The 20411-nt window shown below is 32.1% G+C and overlaps 1 protein-coding gene across 1 annotated transcript; it reads left to right on the top strand.

Moving 5' to 3' along the window:
• The first annotated feature begins 3974 nt into the window (after positions 1-3974).
• Positions 3975-14037, top strand: LOC129219821 (uncharacterized). The gene is made up of 3 exons (XM_054854126.1): positions 3975-3979; positions 10371-10446; positions 12903-14037. The coding sequence occupies exons 1-3, from the start codon at positions 3975-3977 to the stop codon at positions 13980-13982; spliced, it is 1161 nt and encodes a 386-aa protein (XP_054710101.1). The 3' UTR covers positions 13983-14037.
• Positions 14038-20411: the final 6374 nt, after the last annotated feature.

Here is a 20411-nt window from a genome sequence, read left to right as displayed (position 1 = left end):
ATCGTAAACTTCTGTCGGAGTTATGAATGAGTTCATAGAGTAAATGCCAGAAAACTGAAAAGCAAAACATCTGCAGCAAATGGTTCCTAAAACGGAAAAATAACGAGCTTTTACATCGAAAACGGAAGGACGCACGAGGCACTTTTCCTTTCTTAGTGGAAAACGTTAAAATATCACCAGCTTACTTCCATTTCAGGAGCTCCCCGACCCCTCCTTTCGTTTTTTTTTTTTTTTTTACAAAACGCGCAAAGAAAAGCAAGATGTACATAATCAGTAATCTATTGATAATACAGTCGAACTAACTCATCACGAGCGCGAAGATACCCCGATACCCCGATACTTGATCGTTAGAACCGAGAGTGCTAGTAAAAAACGGGTTCGTAAAAATCCTAAAAATTCAAACCTACTTGCTTTGCCAGATTTTTTTTTTTTTTTTTGAGCAATTACGAATTGTAAAGTCAGACCAAACAACGTAAGTAGAAGCACAAATTTATAAATTACAGCAGACACGTGTTTCGGCGTTACAGGGAACGCCTTTTTCAATGCAAAAATAATGAGCTTATGGATGAAAAGACATCCGACGAAAGCAAAGCCGATCTGGCAAAGCAAGTAGGTTTGAATTTTTAGGATTTTTACGAACCCGTTTTTTACTAGCACTCTCGGTTCTAACGATCAAGTATCGGGGTATCGGGGTATCTTCGCGCTCGTGATGAGTTAGTTCGACTGTATTATCAATAGATTACTGATTATGTACATCTTGCTTTTCTTTGCGCGTTTTGTAAAAAAAAAAAAAAAAAACGAAAGGAGGGGTCGGGGCTTTCGTCGGATGTCTTTTCATCCATAAGCTCATTATTTTTGCATTGAAAAAGGCGTTCCCTGTAACGCCGAAACACGGGTCTGCTGTAATTTATAAATTTGTGCTTCTACTTACGTTGTTTGGTCTGACTTACTATTCAGCACAAAGGTATTTATTTATCTTAATTACGAATTGCTTTATGTCCTCACATGGCAAGGACGCCCATATGCAAAATTGTAAGGGAGGGCAGTGGCGTAGCTAGACCCGACTTTCGTTACTTTTATATATATATATATATATATATATATATATATATATATATATATATATATATATATATATATATATATATATATATATGTGTATGTATAATCGCTTGGAATTTTTTCCTTTTCTTCCTTTTTTTTCTTTCTCTTCTCTCTTCTTTCTCTTTTTTTTTGAGACTAACTTTTCGGGGGGGGGGTTGTCCCCAAAACCCCCCCCCCTTAGCTACGCCCCTGGGGAGGGGGGGGGCTCAGCAATTTCCCCCACGGTTTAGCTAGGTTATTTTCCCCATGGAAACCGATTTCAAGACAGATTAGAGTCACTAAAATTTGAAATTTTTAATATCTCTTTCATTAAAGACTGGAGAAGAAATCTTTTTACATTTTTGAAAAGAAAAAAGTACTAAAAGCAAGGAAGTTCTAATTTCTAAGAGGGGGGCACTCGAGCCCCCCCTCTTGCCCCCTATATGGGCGCCCTTGTTACTTTGACGAAGTTGATGAAAATTAATGATTGAAATGACGACAGTTATTTATATGATAGCGGAAATTTTCGTTATCATAGTTACAAATCGTTTGCAGTTTGGTTTTATCCGTTCAGTCACCCAATAGGCCCCCAGCCTGTTTTGAACTTCTAGGGTTTGTCATTTTGTGGGATTGGGGGGAGGGGGAGGCATTGCGTCCCACCCCACAGGCTTTGGAAAATTAATGTGTTTTCTTGCAATTGGGCGTGTTTTTTGAGGTATAAATTACATCAAGTGGATGATGTAATTTGTAGCATCTTTAGCCACCCCCCCCCCTTCCCTGGAAAAGATGTCGAATCTGTTGAGCACCCAATCACTAGTTTTATTAAACATTTGGCGCCACTTATATTACAATTGCATTATTTTTCAATTTTTTTTTCACACATCCATTTATTTCGTTAAAAAATTAACTCAGTAAAAAATAGAAAAACTTTGATGATTTTTCTTTTAATGTTCGCCCTCTCTTTCAGTATTGTGATTTTCCCCGCTTCTTGACACCATTCGAACACAATTTCAACATGCTACATGCAATTTATGAATTAAGCAATTTTTAGCGGGACTTTCCCAGCATTTTGACGTGGAGCGCTGCACACGTAATAAGTGAGAAAAAATTCATAAAATTGATATGTGTGACAGCAAATGTAAAAAAATACCTTTCAAAAAATTAAACCTGTTTCTGTTTTTCGAGCTCAACTATTTTCCGGAATAAAATTAATTCATGGCTATGCTCCTTTTCTTGGGAAAATCTTGATATGAATATGCATAAGGCATCATGAAGATAAATCTCGCAAGGAAAAAACAAAAACAAAAAGGAACAAATTCTATTTCACAAATACTATACGCACGTGATCTTAACATGATAAATTCAACACACGTTGTGTAATTATATTCATTGATTGATGCTGCGAAATATTGCGAAACCCACTCCCTACGTCATATAGCTTGCGCATGATAACGAAAACAGCTGAACTTCTCAAGTTTACATTAATGATTAGAGAATGGGTTTTTTGTTATTTATCGCCAGCAAAGCCATAAATATCGCCAACAGATAGAGGCGCAGCTATTCACTCCACCGCGCAAACGCAGGCGCACAACCACATTTTCCTTCGATTCCGCTCGAGAAGTGTGTCATTCCGCTAGAGTGAGGTGTGCCCTCTACTCGCCTTGGTACCACCGTAAGCATACGTTGTATGGGTGAGTAGCGCATCAATTCTTTCCCATTTTGTGCTAAAATAAACTCAATTTTCTGCAATTTTAGTCTATGATCTGTCAGAATTCGACCCCCTCTTTTCTGTTCTTGAAAAAAATTATGAAAAAACTAGCCTTTTGTCGTGATAGTCGTCAAAAATACTGCCATGCTCATGCCGCAGCTGTAATCGAAACGTTTGTTTTCATTAAAAAATAGTTGCATTTTCTCTATAATAAATTGAATATTGTTACATGAATGGATGTAAAATTATCTATTAAATATTATTTTTTTATTTCGCTAGTTTTTTGCCTGTAGTTTACTTGTAGTAAATGTGAATTGATTTTCTACGTAGGAAGAGATTCCTTTCAAATTCGAGTCCCATATAGTCGGTATCACATTACAAATATATAAGTCTGATGTTAACTTTTATAGTCTTAAAATATGTTACAAAAGAAGCAATTTTGAAACAACCAATTTTGTATATTAGTGCACACAAGAATTATGGTTGCAAGAAACTGCGTACGAAATAATGGTTGTTTACGACAATTTCATGCGCAGCTTCTTTTCCCATATTGATGAAAACTATTGATAACTGAATTATTATTGAAGCACATTCTTTTTGAAGAAATTTCAAAATCAGTTTTTCTAATTTAGTTTTTTTAAAAATAATTGTAGAAATTCAGAATTTTGAAGAAAACTGCAACTTACATTTGCGGTTAATATACCGATATTTTAATAGCTTACATACATATTTTCAAAGTTTTTCAAAATTATTGTTGGCTTATTGTTTCCTTTCTTAAGGTTTTGAGATGAAAGCGAATAGTGTTAATTTAAATGTAAAATTGTAATATTCAGTGCAACATCTTTTGCAAGTTTCCTAGAGTTCGGGTGATTTGAATGGGGAAACTCTCCTAACGTGAAATAAATAACAATGAAAGTAAAAATTTTTGGGAGACTTGTTAAAAAAAGTTTTTTTTTTTTGTGACACACAGCTTTTAGTTGAAATAGCACCTCATTTTCATAAATCATAAACAATGATATTAATAGCATATTTTCGATATTACACTGTTTTAGTATAACTGTTGTAATTTTTAATCTTTAGTTTCCTGCAATTTAGGGAGAAAGCATATGAAATAATTTCAGGTTTTCATGTCATACCTAGCATTCTTCATTTTTTGGAAAATTTAGTGTACAATTTAAATGATATGAGGTAATTTTCTTCAGTTGGACCAGTTCAGGGGTTCCCAAAGTTTTCAGATGTGCAGCTCTTTCAAAGAATTAAAATTTTTTCTCTGCCTACCTTTATTTTATTTATATGTTGAAATCGTGGATACTACAAGGCAGGTGCCCTTTGCCTCTCCTTGCGGGCACCCTGAGTTGCCCACTTTGGAAACCAGGGCTGCAGAGAGCCAAGGTGGGCCCTTAGTCTGTTTTTTAATCATGCATTCCCCTATCCCACCACCCTCTCTCTCAAAAAAAAAAAAAAGAAACAGAAAGTAAAGGAAGAAAAATCAAAACTTCTTACTAGAAAATTTAATTTTATTTTAAGTGCCGTAATAGTAATTACCAAAAGGGTAAATTGTACAAACAATCATAATTTTAATTCAGGAAGACTGTTTGCTAATTAATTCAAAAAGAAAAACACACAACACAGAATTTTACACATCTAAACCAAATTTTCATGCATTGAAATTATGCACATTCACAATATTGAACTTATTTTAAGGTAGGCTTGCCAGATTTCTGAAATGTTCAACCGGGACACCAGACCCCCCCCCCCCCCCCACTCCGTAAAAACTTTTGAAATATGCTAATAAAAACTATTGAAAATAAAATTTTATTATTTTTTTTAAAATAATTTTTCAGCTTTAGAATGAGCTTGTCAGCCCAAAAGTTTTGGAAACTTCGGATTAGAAACACCCCTGAAGGGAACAAACCCTTGGTTGGTTTTTAGCCTGTTTTAGAGGGTAGTTCATTCTCAATGCTATGAAAAAATACTTGTTTTGAACCTAAACCAGGGGTAATAATGAATGACACTAGCAGTTAAGAAGAAATACTTTGAATGAGGAGTAAAAACTTGAACAATATTTACATGTATTTTTCATTCGCTAGGACTCTTTTTTAGAAACTCTTTTTTGGTTTGAATGTTGTTGTAAAAATCCTCACAAGCTGATTCGATATTAATTTTACAAGGCTGTGTTTCAAATGACAGTATAATTACCCAAAATAATCCTTCACAGTTAATCATTTTATGATTTTTTGGTCATACGATTAAATTTATCTTTTTCCGGGACCTGAAGTAAACCGAGACGCCGGGATTTTGCCGGTAAAACCGGGGACATCTGGCAAGCCTATTTTAAGGCAACCTCTTTACTGTTTGATTTGCAAAATGATTTGTAACTCCATTGCAGTTAGTTTCTTGTAAGCTTGTTCTCCAAGGCTAAAATTCAGAAACTAGTTGCCTGTTGCAATGCAATTTAGGAGTGCTATTTGAAAATCAATCTTGAAACAAGAGTGTTTGATGAACAGGTAGTATTTCATCAATAACTGTGACCAGACCAAATTTTACTTTTTTTCTATAATACTGGGAACAATTGCTGATTTATGTTAAGTTGGGTTTGCTAAACATATAAATATCTAAACTAAATTCTTGTAACATAGCATTTTAAAGTTACGGCAAATTTCAATTCCATAAATGGCTACAAACTGAAAATTTAAAATGTAATCTACAGGGGTGTCCACCCCCACCCCCCCCAAGTTCAATGGCGCAAATCCCCCCCCCCCCCCCATTTTTCTCAACCTTCTTTCCCTTTTTTATTTTTTATCTTTTTTTATTTTTTTAAAATATTTTTTATTTATTTTTTGAATATTTTTTGTTTTTAATTATTTTATTCGAAAAGCTCTGTGTTTCGCCAATGACATACACACACACAAACTAAATAAATAAATAAAATAAAATGTAAACAAAATAAAATAAATAATTTAAATTAATAAATAAATTCAAATAAATTAATTAAAAAAAAATATCCCCCCCCCACAAAAATTTTTTTTGATGGCACAACTTGCGCCATATTCCCCCCTCCCCCCCCCTGTATGCAACCCTGGTAATCTAAGCATATTTGTCTTCTTACATTTGGAGTTTAAATGCAAATTTAGAAAAAATACGTATTTATTCATACATTGTGAGGAGAAATAGCACAGGTTTTATTATTGAGTAGAAAAATTGGCCACATGTTATAAAAGAAAATAATGAAACAGTAACCTTTCTGTGAACAGTGAAATCCTTTTGAGTTAGAAACTAACAGAAGTCGCCCAACATTTTTACATTCCATTTTCCTTGGTAATGTTCTTTCTATAAGTTTAATGTCTTCATGAAAGTGTTCACTTTGATCACCATTCATTTTTGCAAGATAAGAGGGAAAGAATAGAAGTGCGGATGCAAGAAAGTTATCATCAATGGCATTCTGCACATGCATTGTTTCAAATTTTTGCAACACATTTCTCCCTAACAATTTGGTATTGGTTTTAGGTTTTTAGTTTTATTTGGGGGACTATCTACAAATCTTTAAGTTACCTCCTTTAGAGACATTTTGAATTTTTTTTTTCATTTGCTAAAATGCAAGGTTGAAAAAATCTAGTTTATATAGAGCATGTTTACTTTATATGGGCTAAAAGCTAAGTCTGGATCTGCTCTACTTTTTATTTCCTTTTACAAAAAAGGAAGTATTCGCGAAAATTTTCACTCAAAAATCGGCCTTAATTTCCATTTTTCTCACCTCTGAATAAATGTTGAGTTTTGTTTCAACCTGATCACACGTGGATAAGTGCCTAGGAACGTACTGACACCCCAAATATCCATTTTGACGACCCCCGAGTTAATTACACCGATTTTTCTCGTGATGTATGTGTGTATGTATCTCACATAACTCAAAAACGGTATGTCCTAGAAAGTTTAAATTTGGTAAGTTCGACTCCTAGTGGGGTCTAGTTGTGCACCTTCCCTTTAGGTTGCATTTGAATGTTCCTAAGGGGGTCTTTTGCCCCTTTTGGGGGGGAAATCATTGTTAATTTCAATGTAAACTCAAGTGGTGTTATAATTTGTCGGACACTTGGCGATATATCGGCAGTCTTTTGGTCGCCAAGTTTTGTCACCAACTTGGCGACATATTTGGCGATTTTTTTTCTTTTATATAACTTTGGTTTTAATTTGGCTATTGTTGGTGATATTTAGAGAGTAAACAATTGAATCACATTAAAACTGCCAATAATGGGGAAATGACATTAAATTGGAGTAAAAGGAAGTCATGTGATGCACACATCAGCTCGTTTTCTTATGGTCTGTGCTTAGAAATATGAAAGCTCTATAGTCTTTTGAGCTTATTGTAATGCGTAAATCATCTAAATTCTGTTCAATACTGTTAGTGTTCTCATGAAATTAGAAATATGTGCAGGAACTGGGCTTTTACACAAATTAAGCCCAGCTTATAGTGGTAAGAAGGGATTTTTTTAATGGCTGATAGTAAAGGTTGTGTTTTTGCTACTTGAAACTGCCACATTAATCCATCTTCTTTCAAGTTTTATGTAGAATTTAAAAAAAAAAAAACTGCAATAAGGTGAATGTGTTCCTCTCAGAAGTTGCTGTCTGGCTTGCTCTCACTTTGATCTGGCACTAATGGACTAAGAACTCGAGTGTTCAAAGGGGATTACAGGGTGAACTGATTCTATTGAAAGAGAAAATGATCCTATTTTTTTCCAGTTTTCTATTGGCTATGTCATTTATGTACCTATTTATTGTTTGTCTTTTGTAATCTGATATATTTATGTAATAAATCATTTCATTTTCAGAGACACTGGACGAAAATTCTAATCGATCACATGTGCAGCATTTGAAAAGTTGTACATTTAGCATAGCTGAGAAGTTTTCTTCAGAATGGCCATCTTGACTCGAGGATCAAATTCAATATGCCCCTCTTTTCAGGTATTGAAATCTAGTACTTGATTAGTTTATAATGTGTACAGATGTTACTGGTAATGCATGAAATCGTGTCATTCTGTAGAAGGCCAGATTTCACGCATTGTCAGAAACATTGCAAATATAGTAAGGTTTTAACTCCTTTAACTTTGATACAAATTTGCAAAGAAAATATCATGCACCTGTTTAATTATGAGGATTTCTTTTCCATGCAAGTTGATCTATACCAGCGGTTCCCAACGGGTGGGAAATTAAAAAAGTCAGATTTTTTAAAATTTAAATCTTTTTTTTTTTTGGATTTTTTAAAAAAATCTTTAACAAATGCAGATATTAATTACTTTACATTTATAAATATCATATATTTTATACACTAGATCAGCGTTTCCCAATCGGTAGTTTGCGAACCCTAAGGGGTTCACGAGAAGTTTTCAGGGGGTTCTCGAAAATATTGTAATGGCGGAGTTTTAACATGCCTGTTTCTGATGAAGTCTCATGTTCAAACGGTTTCAAGTATATTTTGCTACTTTTTTATTTATTTGCCTCTCACACATCCGATACTCTTACCATGAAAATATTTGCGTACTTCTCAACATATTATACATTTAAATAATTTAGTCTGTCATCGCAAAGCGCCGGTTTTAGTGCTTCCATTTGAGAATGATAGCCCAGAAGCTAATGTCTTCGGATGAAATAATTTGAAAGCGTTCGTTGCTTCAGAAGCCTTTGATCGGAAAGATTGATTAAACTTGATGAAAATACTACATAGAATATGCGAGCGTCTAAAATATTTCGATGTTTAGTTTCTATACCATTGATTTGAGATTGAGAAAGAGATATCGCTCTGCTCTTGTGTTGTGTCAAAAACGCATAGAAGTGAGATCACGCTGTTGTTTGTTGCTATAATTTTCACACTACATATTCTACAATTTACTTCAAACTTTATTGTCAAAAAAGGGAAAGAATAGCTAGCAACCCAAAAATACCACAGAAAGTATCAAAATTGCTACTATAAAACATTTTCGTGGGTGAAATATTTGCAGTGTGAAGTTTACGCAGTAAAAAGAAATCCGCAGAATTTAACCATGTAACTTAATTTGCGCTCTATGTAACTAAGGAATTTATGAAATTTGTGAAGAAAATCTCTTGTGGAAAGTGAGCAAAAAAGTATTTGTTTTGTTAAAAACTACCTATTGTGTAAACATTAGAGTAAATGCATATTTTGGACATAGACGCTTGTATTATTTTTCAATATATGCATTTTACTCCACACTTATTGCATGATTATAAGAAAATTCTTCAGCAATCAAACGTTAAATGCACGCGATATATCTTTATCACATAGTTAGGCTAGTAGTGCTTTTCAAGAAGACTTAAACCTACAGATCTTTCTCACTTTACTGTAAGAAAAAAGTTCATTTACTTAATCTGAGACAAAAAGACTGACTTGCCAAATTTGTTCGTTCCACCAAAGATAAAAATCTTCCACTGCACTGATCTTTTGTGCACAGAACTATCCTGTTGTTTTTTTTCTGGACGAAAATAAAATTTGTATCATGTTTATATTTCACCGTCTTTTCCTTTAATAACCTACTGATTAGTTTGATAATCCTTTAAGTATTCTTGCCATTGGTGCCAAAACTTGGATGGATTTTTGAGCCGAGAAACAAATGTTGCTTGGTGCAATACTTTTGGTTAGTGAAAGAAACCTGATTTCTTCCAGTACTTAACTTTAAAATAGTATATCACGGGACTTAAAATCGTTGCTTTCAAGAAATTAAGACTTCACTCTCTCTCTGTACGTTTTATCTGTTCTTAATTGATGTATCACAGTAGGAAATTTCATTACAAAAAGCAGAACTGGTTTTCTTATTGTCCTTTGGCAACGGGTTAAATATTTATTTGAGTTCTCGTTGAACAATAGGTTAAAATAAATATTAATCATTTGGGAAATATAACCAGCCAATGTTTAAATTAATTAAGAAAAAAGTTTCCAATTTGATCCATTGCGCTTCTAAACCATGCTTGACGCAACTTAATTACACACAAAAAATTTGATCAAGATCAGTCCAGCCGTTTAAAAGCCTCATGGTGACAAACGTCCGCACAGAAGAAATACGTATTTTAAGATATCAAATGAGTAAGATTTTTTTTTTTTTGGTTTTAGTAATTATTTTTCGAAAAGATTTTTAGTTATAAAAATAAGTAAAATACATATGTCTTTATATGATTAATAAAAAATATTATAATGATTGCATTAAAATTGTAATAAGAATTCAAATCTTTTGTGGGGATGTCTTTTCATCCATAAGCTGAGTTTTTGCATTGAAAAGGGAGTTTCATGTCGTTCCCTTAAATACTGGTTCGCAATTTTTGTTGCTGCTGTGCAGTTTAACGTTGTTATTGAGTTGGTAATTCATGATTAAGCTTTTTTTTCAAGCATTCAATAAAACAAACTGCATTAAAGTATATTTTTATTTGTGTCATCTTTTTTTTATTTATATATTTTATAAGTGTAACAATTTAAAGCTTCAGATAATCTGAATGTTAATGCAAAAATAAAATGTTTTGTTGAATTTCTTAAAACTCCTTTTTTGGATAACTTTTTTCATGTTTATGTATTTTGTTTCAGGCAATCAAGCCTGGACCTTGGAACAAACTTGATCCTACCTGACATTACCTGGAGCCTCAAGAATGAGGAAAAAGAGGTAAGTTACAAAATATTTCTGAAACATGTAGGCTTAATATTGAGAAATATAGGAGTTTTTAACATCTAAAATTATGTTTTTACTCTGTTTTGTTTATGCTTTTTGTGCTTCTTATCATAAAAAGAAAGATTAAGTTAGAAAAATGTACAAATATTACATGAGAAATAAAATTAATTTAGTAGCATCAATTTTAAACACTGGTAAAATTAGGGAGAAAGACTTCTCGAGTAATAAGGTAATAGAATTTAGAAAAATGGTATATGAATAAAACTTTTAACCTTTTTCTGTCCCGTGTTGAAAAGATAACTGAAAATTTCCAGTTGACAATGATTAACTTCTTGCAACATATTTGCAGACATGGCTATAAAATATTCATTTCAAACCAAATTGCCGAGATACAAGGTTTAAAGTTTAAAACACATTTTAAACTTGTAAACATGTGCAGCTTTTTAAAAAGGATTAATCTTGCGTTAATTTTTCATTTTTACATGTTTAACTTTAATAATTTTTACCTCATTAATTTTCATAAACATATATGCTGCATCACATTGCTTTTTATGGAGCACAATACTTCAATAAATTACATTAATTTTATACTTCAATAAATTACATTTTCTTACCACTTATTTGCTTACACAACCAACATGAAAGGATCCGCACACAAATGTATTAGCTGTATCAAATTAACAAATTTTGTTTTTCATTTCCTATTTTCTGAAAGTAGTTTACATTTCAATTTTTGTACAAAGTTTTGTAATTTAGTGTAAAACGGTTTGGAAATTGTTGGACATTTTATGAAAGAGATACAGTAAAAGCTTGTTGTAACAATACTTGATAATATTTTGTGGCCCCCACAATTTGTGTATTATATAATGAAAATCTCCCTTCAATTTAACAATTTTTTTTTTAAACTCTCTATAAAGTGTTTGCTACAAGAACAATATTTACTTCAATGACAATTCTGACATTCCAAGGGAGGAAGGATTTTTCTCTCCCACAACATGCAAAACAGTTTTCTCTGATAAGTGAATATCAATCTAGTTTTAAAATATTGAGCTCATGTCCCTTCCCAGTTCCTTCATGTTACACGAAAATCTTGAGCACTACTTTTCTTCGATGAGCTCTCTCCGCATGGTTCTAGGTAGCTTATACGACTGTCCTGTTTCTTTTCTTTTTTAATTTTCCTTTTGAAATGTTTTTAGCACTGCTTCTGACATAACACAGCAATAACAAATATTACAAAAATCAAAGATTTGATGCCTATCAAGTGTAAGGTTTAAAATATCCAGAAATGCTCTGATTTTTTTCTGTGAGTTCTTGAAGTAAGAAGATTCAGAATTTCATTTGTGCATGCATTGGTAGTTGATTTTAATTGCAAAAAAAAAAAACAATAAAATAATGGATTTGATTAAATAAGAATTTTTCAGATAACCTTTTGCATATCTCTTTACGATGTCCATATACTACATCATATTTAACAATTTATCATTTTCTTTTTTACATTCTCATGTCATTAATCTATCAAAACATACTTTTATTTTAAAATATATCACCTTAATAAAACATCTCTCGCTAACAATAAATTGAATTGAGTCAAGTACTGTAACAAGTTTTTACTGTATATAAAAAAAAAAAAAAAAAACAAGTCTGGAGGAATGCCACTAAAATTTAATCATTCTCTTGAGGGCTAGAGAATATTTACCGTAAACCGGGGTTACTTTAGACTGACGGGGTAACTTTATAAAAACCTGTTTTTTATTTTTGAACCGTTCTGGCGGGGTTAGTTTTACAATTGGCGACCCCCTGGTGGTCTCAGAGTTTCAAGAATCACTTTTCAGAGTGGGCTGACATCGCCAATTGATTGAAACAGTAAAATGGTTTTGGCAACACTGATTTATGTGGGGATGGGGTAACTTTATTACAAACCACCGAAACAGTCGTTTTAGATGGAGAAAACACGTTGTTACAAAGTATCCCCGGATGATGGGGGTAACATTAATTTTAAAAAAAATGACCCCCTCCCTCCCTATTCAATGTATCGCAGAATTTCAAACGGCAATTTAAAGCTGAGATGTTAAGCTATCGCTTGGTTCAAGAATTGTTGAAATATCTTGAAAAATGAAGGTACTACAATACAAAATATGCGAAACCTGTATCAAAGTAACCCCGGTTTACGGTAATAGATTTCAATCGCAGCTCCTTTGGTGGCTCATAGTTTTATTTTGTGTATTGGAAAATATTATAGTTGCTATGGACTGAATTGCAGCTGTGACTTTTTACTTGAGTTCCTCTAGAACAGCATTAACTTCTCTTAGACATAACCTTGTAGAAAATCGTAGTTATATTTAACAATTGAAAGAGGCCATAATGTTGAAAGTGTCTGACAATTTCTCAAACTTTCGGTGTATGAGTAAAATATGTTGTATTAATTATGGTTTTTCTTTTTTGTTCCTTAGGTAATAACTGACTTTCTCAGTGAGAGTCCGCAGTACGAAGATGCCAACCTTCTGCCTGATCCGAAATGGGGGAGTGAACCCGAACACCTGGAGTTCTCGTCCCTCGTAACATTCCAGTTCTTCCTGCAAGAACTACGGCTCATTCTCGGGGCAGAGTTGGAGAGTCATCAGTACAACACGTTCGGCAGTTTCCTGACGTTTTATGAAGCTTTTCTGAAGCAAGCGCAGCCTTTGGAGGATTTTTATAAAAGTTACGAACCTACAATCATTCCGGAAAGTTTATCCTGCGTTGGGTTGAGTTGTTCTTTGGTTGAGATTATGAAATCTACTTTCGAAAATTGTTATTCTGGGTTGAAATCTGCTCTATTCCTTGCCTCCTGTGAGGAAATGGTTATGAATGTTGATGAGTATACTAGCTTTTCCCCACCTTCGCAGATAGGTAGTGTTAAAGAGCATGTCCTAGTGGTATTGAAAGTTATGGTTGAGGGAAGGGAGGGTTTTATTGTATTGGATCCTGGTTATCATGTTAACATTCCCGTTATTATCATGTCAGACGGCATGTATCCAAATACAGGATGGTTCCTTCTCAGCGAGACTGCAAAATCAAAAAAAGAGTATAACTATTCCATTGAGGGAAATTACATTTTATGGCATGTTAAAGAAACAAGAAATGGAAAGATTAATAGTTGGATAAATTTAATATATATTGGGCAAAAATTTACCAGTTATATCACAGTTTCAGAAAAGAGGAATTTGGTTTTTAATTTCCGTACCCTTGTTGCTCGAGATACTAAAAAGCCTGTTGCTGGCATGTATTGCAATTTGGAAGGAGAAGAGAAATTTACGTTCTTTTTTAATGATGATTCCTACAATAGGCAGGAAGTAAAGATTCCGTTTGAGTACTTTCAAGGCGCTAGGGAGAATAATGCCTTTGAAAGTGCTATTGCATCTTGCGTCATGCAATTAGGATTTAATGAAGGTCTAATATCGGAAATGATAGGTCGAGTAATTGAAGCTTATTTCAACCCTGATTTTATGCCTTTTGTTCGAATTGTGAATCATGACATAGATCAAGAGTAAATTGCACCTGTTGTTTTTCAATTTTGTTTTTTAATAAATTTTTATTGCAAATCTACTTGAGTGTTTTTGTCTCTCAATGTGGATTCATTTTTGCACATGTAACTACTAAATATCTATGAAACTACTACAACTAAATTTAATCATTCAAGTTTCGAGAAGTTGTAAAAGTAGTATGGAGTTTGAAAGATTGTTTTTAGCTAAAAATTTAAATTATAACTAACACCAGGGCATAATTTCTATCAGGAGTGCGAGTCCTATTGTAGCCGAAACTTGCTTTAACAGATAGAAATTCATATAAAATTGACCAACTGTGCTCAAATTGAGGTCCCATGTCAATTAAGCCGTGATTAAGGCAATACCTTAGACCAGCGTTTCTTAGTTTTTTTAAATAGCAGGAATCTTTCTTATATTAATTTTTTTTACTGAAACTTGTGCTTTATCTTCAGTAGGCTAGTTTGAATGGTTTACTCTCAATACTAACAAAATCTACATTCTAAGTAGTACTTATTGGCATCAGAAGAGTAAATTTTTTCCATAAACATTTCTTATTCTTGTTCTAACGTATTCACAAGTCATAAAATTACAATAGTTATTACTGCACAATTCATTTTCACATTTCCCACCGTGTTCATTCCAAAAATATTGATTGAATGCTTTACTCATTTCTATCTGATTTAAGCAACCGTTTTGAAGGAGAAAAAGCCTTAGAACCCGTAATTAATTTCCATGGAATCTGAGGGTTCTGTGAAACAATTCAAGCAGCTCTGCCTTAGACCTATGTATAGATACTCTTGTAAGAGTCGACCACATGACTAAAAAATGCTAGGGAAGATTTAGTTTTTGTATATATGTTGAATAACATCTTGTCTGTTCCAAAGCATCCATTTTGATAAATTCCTAGGACATTGGATTCATCTTGATGAATAATCTGATTATAAAGAGAACATTTTGTTATATTTCATTAACTTTTAAATGGAAGCAGTGCTCCTTTTTGGAATTGAGTAACTTGTGACTAGAAAGTGGAGTAAACCTGAATGAAATATTAAAGAATAATTCTCATAGCTTAGATTCGCATAGCACTACTAAGATTAATTAAATTCCATGACTTTTTAATTGGAATGCAAAATGTATTTATCCCCCTTAGCCCCTCCCCCATTCACTTTTCATATCACCCGCCTTGCAGTTAATTTTTATTCTGTTATTAATGTGTTTTTCTATATCTTTTAAAAGACAGAAAAAAAATGAGCATATTATCCCACACTAAAACCTCCCTTTTACTCAAACGAAAAAAAAGCTTCCGAATGGTTTTGTTTTATTTCTTGAAGAAAATCAGGATCATCTCCTAACGTTTACAATGATAGTCTTTTGGTGACACAACTTGATTTTCTTTTTTAGTAATTTTGTTCCTCGTAACTTTATATATGATTACATTGTACAACTTACTAATTAAATTTATTAAATTTTGATTTGCTATGGGTAAGTGGTACCCTTTTTGAGAACAATTCGTTTTTGATACCTTATACAAAAGTTTTGAAACAAAAAAATTTTAACTTATTATATCTTTAACACTATTAATGAACTAAAGTTTATCATTATTTTCTAAAATAATGCTATAAATATTCTTAACGATTGTATCTCAAAAAAAAAAAAAAAAAAACAGATGGGTGTCTTACTCATCCCATAATAAGGGTTAAGTGGGTCAACTTAAATTTAATTCAAACATATCTAAAAAGGGGGTAAGGTTTTAATTGATAAAGTATGTAAATTTTTTAGTATGAATTATTTTTTGTAATCGCATGTATTTACTGTCTTAAAAATCTGTATGACAGAAAAATTTTAAACCAAAAACAATTACATCTGAAATTTATTGAAAGCCTATAGGTACATATTTTACTTTTAATAAATGATAGTGTGTTCAGTAAACATAATAAAGTTTATTAAGGTCGATTTCGGTTAATTTGCCAAAACTATAGACTGAAAAAGAAATTGTAAACACTAAATGTCTGCGTCTGTTTAAAGTGTGCTAAGGAAGAACTATCATCATATACTGGACTTCATCCTCAATAATAATTCCATTATCCCCTGTACCAGTCCAATAAAAACTAGCCATTTTTATTTGTTCTTTGTAACAGTATTATATATATATATATATATATATATATATATATATATATATTTAAATTTGTATCATCAACTTCCAAAATTAGAACTATACAATACTTTATGTATTTGTTAAACTTACATCAAAGTAAACCATAATCACCAGCTTTAGCAGTTTTTGTAGCTGAACTATCAATTTCTACTAGGGGTCATTATAGTTGTCTTATATTTCACAAATACAAATATTTAATCAGAGTTGCTTTTGGTTTTGAAATCCTCATTATTATAGGAGGAACCACTTACTCCTAGCAAAAATAAGTGGGACCCTTCCTCTTATCATATACAAAAAATATTGTTGCTGTATGAACTTAAAGTTAAACTATGCATGAAAAATGAATTGTCATAAAAAATAATAACCATCATAACCTGAAAACACTTCTTTGAAAAATGTTGCTTGAACTCGCAATTTTTTTTTTTTTTTTGGGACTAAGTGCTATAACCTAGAAAAAAATTCTACAAAACCCTAATATATGCTAAATTAATCACTGTGATGAAATTTAACATGATCAGTGTAAAAAAGTTTGAGAACTTTATATATATTTCAGTTTTTTTTGGGGGGGAGGGGGTGACCCACTTCCCCTCAACCAACCCTAGGGAAGAGTGTTGTACCTTGGGACACTTTTCATATTTTAATTTGAATCAAATTTAAAATCTAAAAGTCACATTAAAATACCCCAACATACTCCTATGCAATATATTTTTAAAAATTCAGACAGTTTGAAAATAAAATATTCCCAGCCATTTAAAGTAAAAGTTCCAAGCTGTTCCACGGTACAACATCCTATTGTACCTTTGGACACACCCTGTTATACTATGGGAAAGTCTTCATAATTCAGGAAACAGCCATATACTTGAACAAATTTTGCGCCAGAAAACAAAAAAAAAATCATGGTAGTGAATTAAACCATGAATAATTAATTATGAATAATGAATTATTATCTAACATTAAATGCGTTTAAAAGACTACATACGATTAGAACATTGTTCCATATTCCTAAACATATCTTAATTATTACGAACCCTGCATATGTAGTACCTTGGAACATGTCCTAAGGTACAAAATGTTTGGCTGTCTACAATCAAAACGTGGTTTAGGAAAACCAAAATGATGGTCAATCAAGATGCACTATCATTATTGTCTCATACGCAAAATATTTAAAATTATAACAAAATAAAATTCAGTTGATAAATTTACAAATTCAGAAAATGAAATAAAATGCAGAAAATATTTACTTTGGAGTCATAAAATTTTTTCTCTCTCAAAATCGTTAATTTTACTCATTTCATGACGATTTTTATTGTGGCACCATTTAGTGGCAAAGGTTACTATTATAGATTACAAAAACATGGCTGGTACAAACGTCTCATGGTACAACAGTCTCCCCTATAGTGAAAACTATTCCTACAAAGCTGTATACCATCTCATTTTGTGTAAAATTTGCTCAAGACGTACATGTACCTGACCTCTCTTTGTAATATAGTGCCCTAATTACACTCGAATTTTATAAGTGAAATATAATTTAAGATTTATTGCGGAAATGTTTCAGAATTAATGCATTTATATCTTTTATAAACTTTGAAATTAACTTGGGGTATCACCAGGGGTAGACCTCCCCCTCTCAAGCAAGGTTTTTGAATTTGCAAGTTTTTTTTCTCTCAAGTCAAAACTTTCAAAAATTAAAAGCATACGATTTGATCAATATCTATTTCTAAAAACATTAAAGGGGAGCAAATTTCAATTAAAAAAAAGGGGGATTTTTAAGTAATATATTTAAAATTGTAACTAATGGAAAATTCGATTTTCAAATTGAATTTTTAACGTTGTATGAGTTTTAGGTTTACAATAAAATACAATGTGAAAATTCATAAAAAGGAATTAATATTTCAATATCTGTTGATAGATCTGTTGAGGAGGAAAGTTGAAAAAATAAAATAAAAACAAAATAAGCCGGAGTTGGACGCTTCAAAATCCAAAAGGAGTCATAGTCTGCCATTTTTCTTCGACTCTGCAGCCCTGCTCTCAACAACAAGTATTTTTGAATAAGTGGTTCAATGCCTCAACAACCCTGAAACCATCACTCCTGATTCTCCATTAATGCTTATGTTATTAAGGTTTGACTGCAGAGGACCACAAAAAAATGTTTATTAAGGGTCGCCCACTATATTAATTGGGCCCTAAAAATATTATATACAAAGATCCAATTCATCACACATCAGGCAAAGCGAATATATGATAACAAGAACTTGCAAAGTTGACCTTAATTTGTTAAAGGGTTGTTACTAAACTTGCCAGATAATTCCTCCATGTAGTGAATTTTCCTGAACGTAACTGGACTGCCGACAGACTAAAAAGCAAATATGCTGGAAGCAATCCTTGTTTCAGAAGCCTATACTTGCTTTAGAAGTGTACAAGGAGTTAAAACTGCATATTTTGGGTAAAACAGCAGCACTTATCTGAAAAAGTAGAGCTGCTAGAGTAAAACTAATTTCGATTTCAAGCCCCAAACATATCTAAAATCTGTCTCTAAAAACTCAAATTCTGGGCACCAAAGAAAAAACATTTTTTCCCCCCTCCAACGCCAGTGGTGTCAACGCCAGAGATTGCTTTAATGATTGACCGAGTATTGTGCAAAATGTTAATAAGTAGTAAAACACACACAACTCCTCATATTTTTCTCTTTCATTTTCAACACTAAAAAATATGTTATCAAATTTTACTTAATGATTATAAAAAAAAACACCTAATATAACATTGTTTGATAGTTTTCACCAAGTATATAAGAATGTCTGAACTATTTTCATGAAAGTTATAGTTTGAAATTTAACTTTCTTTTCCAACCCCTCCCATATTTTATAATTGAGCATTTCACGGATTTAAAAAATTAATTGCCACTGCCCGTAATAGTGCCTCAGTCTTGGAGGGTGCATACGACCCTTTGAACCCCTCTTGGGTATGCCACTGATTTTTAGTGGTTGCTGAAAACAATACAATCTCAAAGAATTTTTAATTGTGATCTAATGAATGGAAGTTGAAAAAACATATTTTGTACGAAGGACTTCAGCAAAAGTCAATCAAAAATGTTACTTTAATTCAGTGATTGCAGATTTTGGAAATTTAATCTGGACTAAGTGTTGAATTTAAAGCAAATGGAGGTGGTCAATCAAAATTTAGCAAGCATAAAAATGTCCTATGGGTATTTTTTAATGAGAGATATTTAATAACTAGTGCTTTTTTTTCAACAGTAAAACCAAAAAATCCTTTTTCAAAGTAATACTTTTCAAATTTTGAAAATGTCAGAGAAATGCGAGGGCATTCAAATACTGTGGCACCTCTGAGCACACATATTTTAGGCTAAGGAATAATTTTGGGTTTCTAGAAACTAGAAAGGTTTTTGATGCTCATAAAATTAAGTTTCATGCATTAGAAATTGGAAAAGAGCATTAAAAATGTACAAATTATATTTTAATCATTTTATTGCAAATCTTTAAGAATAGCAAAGATTAGCGTAGTAGAAAATAACAGAAAAAGCAATGGGAAATTAAAACTTTTTTTTTTAATTCAAAACAATGAAATATTCATAATGTTAAAAATCAAAATAGAGTACATTTCTTCTTTTCCTACAGTCTTCCGATTTGTTTTCTAATGGAATTGATCATTTTTACTGTTTTATATTTGCTTTCTATATAAAACCCATTTCACTGCTCTAAAATATGTCAAGGGGTATTTTTATGCATGAAAAGAAAACCCTAGCTGTAAATATGAGCTAGCTAATTAGAAAAACCCTAGGGATAGTTAAAAACACCATGGCCAAAGCACATGCTATGTTTTAAAAAAAGTGGGCAATTCCTTTCTCTGAAGAGGAAACATTAAGGAAAGAAATATCAAAACTTATCATTCTTTAATGTTTTCAAACTTTTTTTCGGAATTAATTTTTTAAAAAAATGCAAAGGCCTAGCTATGAAACATGGAAAAAAGTGTTGCAAGTTTTAAATGAATAACACTTAAATTTTACACACATATGGAGAGAGATGGATGGATAGGTATTATACATTCAAAGCAGTAATAAAAACATAGATAAAAATAAAGGAGATGATAGAATTTTTAAAAATATGTGTCCAGTAAACATTTGATTTCCCATAACCATTAATAACATGTTTTCGATTGCAAAGTATGAAATAGTATCATTTAATCAAAATCCAATGCAGAATCAGATATTGAATTTTTACTATTTCATTTTTCAAAAACGGAAGCATTAACTATAAAATAAA

Source organism: Uloborus diversus, chromosome 4 (genome assembly GCF_026930045.1).
Source record: "Uloborus diversus isolate 005 chromosome 4, Udiv.v.3.1, whole genome shotgun sequence".
Lineage (NCBI taxonomy): Eukaryota > Metazoa > Arthropoda > Arachnida > Araneae > Uloboridae > Uloborus > Uloborus diversus.
This window is presented reverse-complemented; position numbering and strand designations above follow the sequence as displayed.

What these genes read in the sequence shown, in the direction of transcription:
- LOC129219821 (XM_054854126.1), top strand. An exon ending in TCAAGAATGAGGAAAAAGAG is followed by an intron (nt 10,447 to 12,902) that starts GTAAGTTACAAA and finishes TTTGTTCCTTAG; the next exon opens with GTAATAACTGACTTTCTCAG.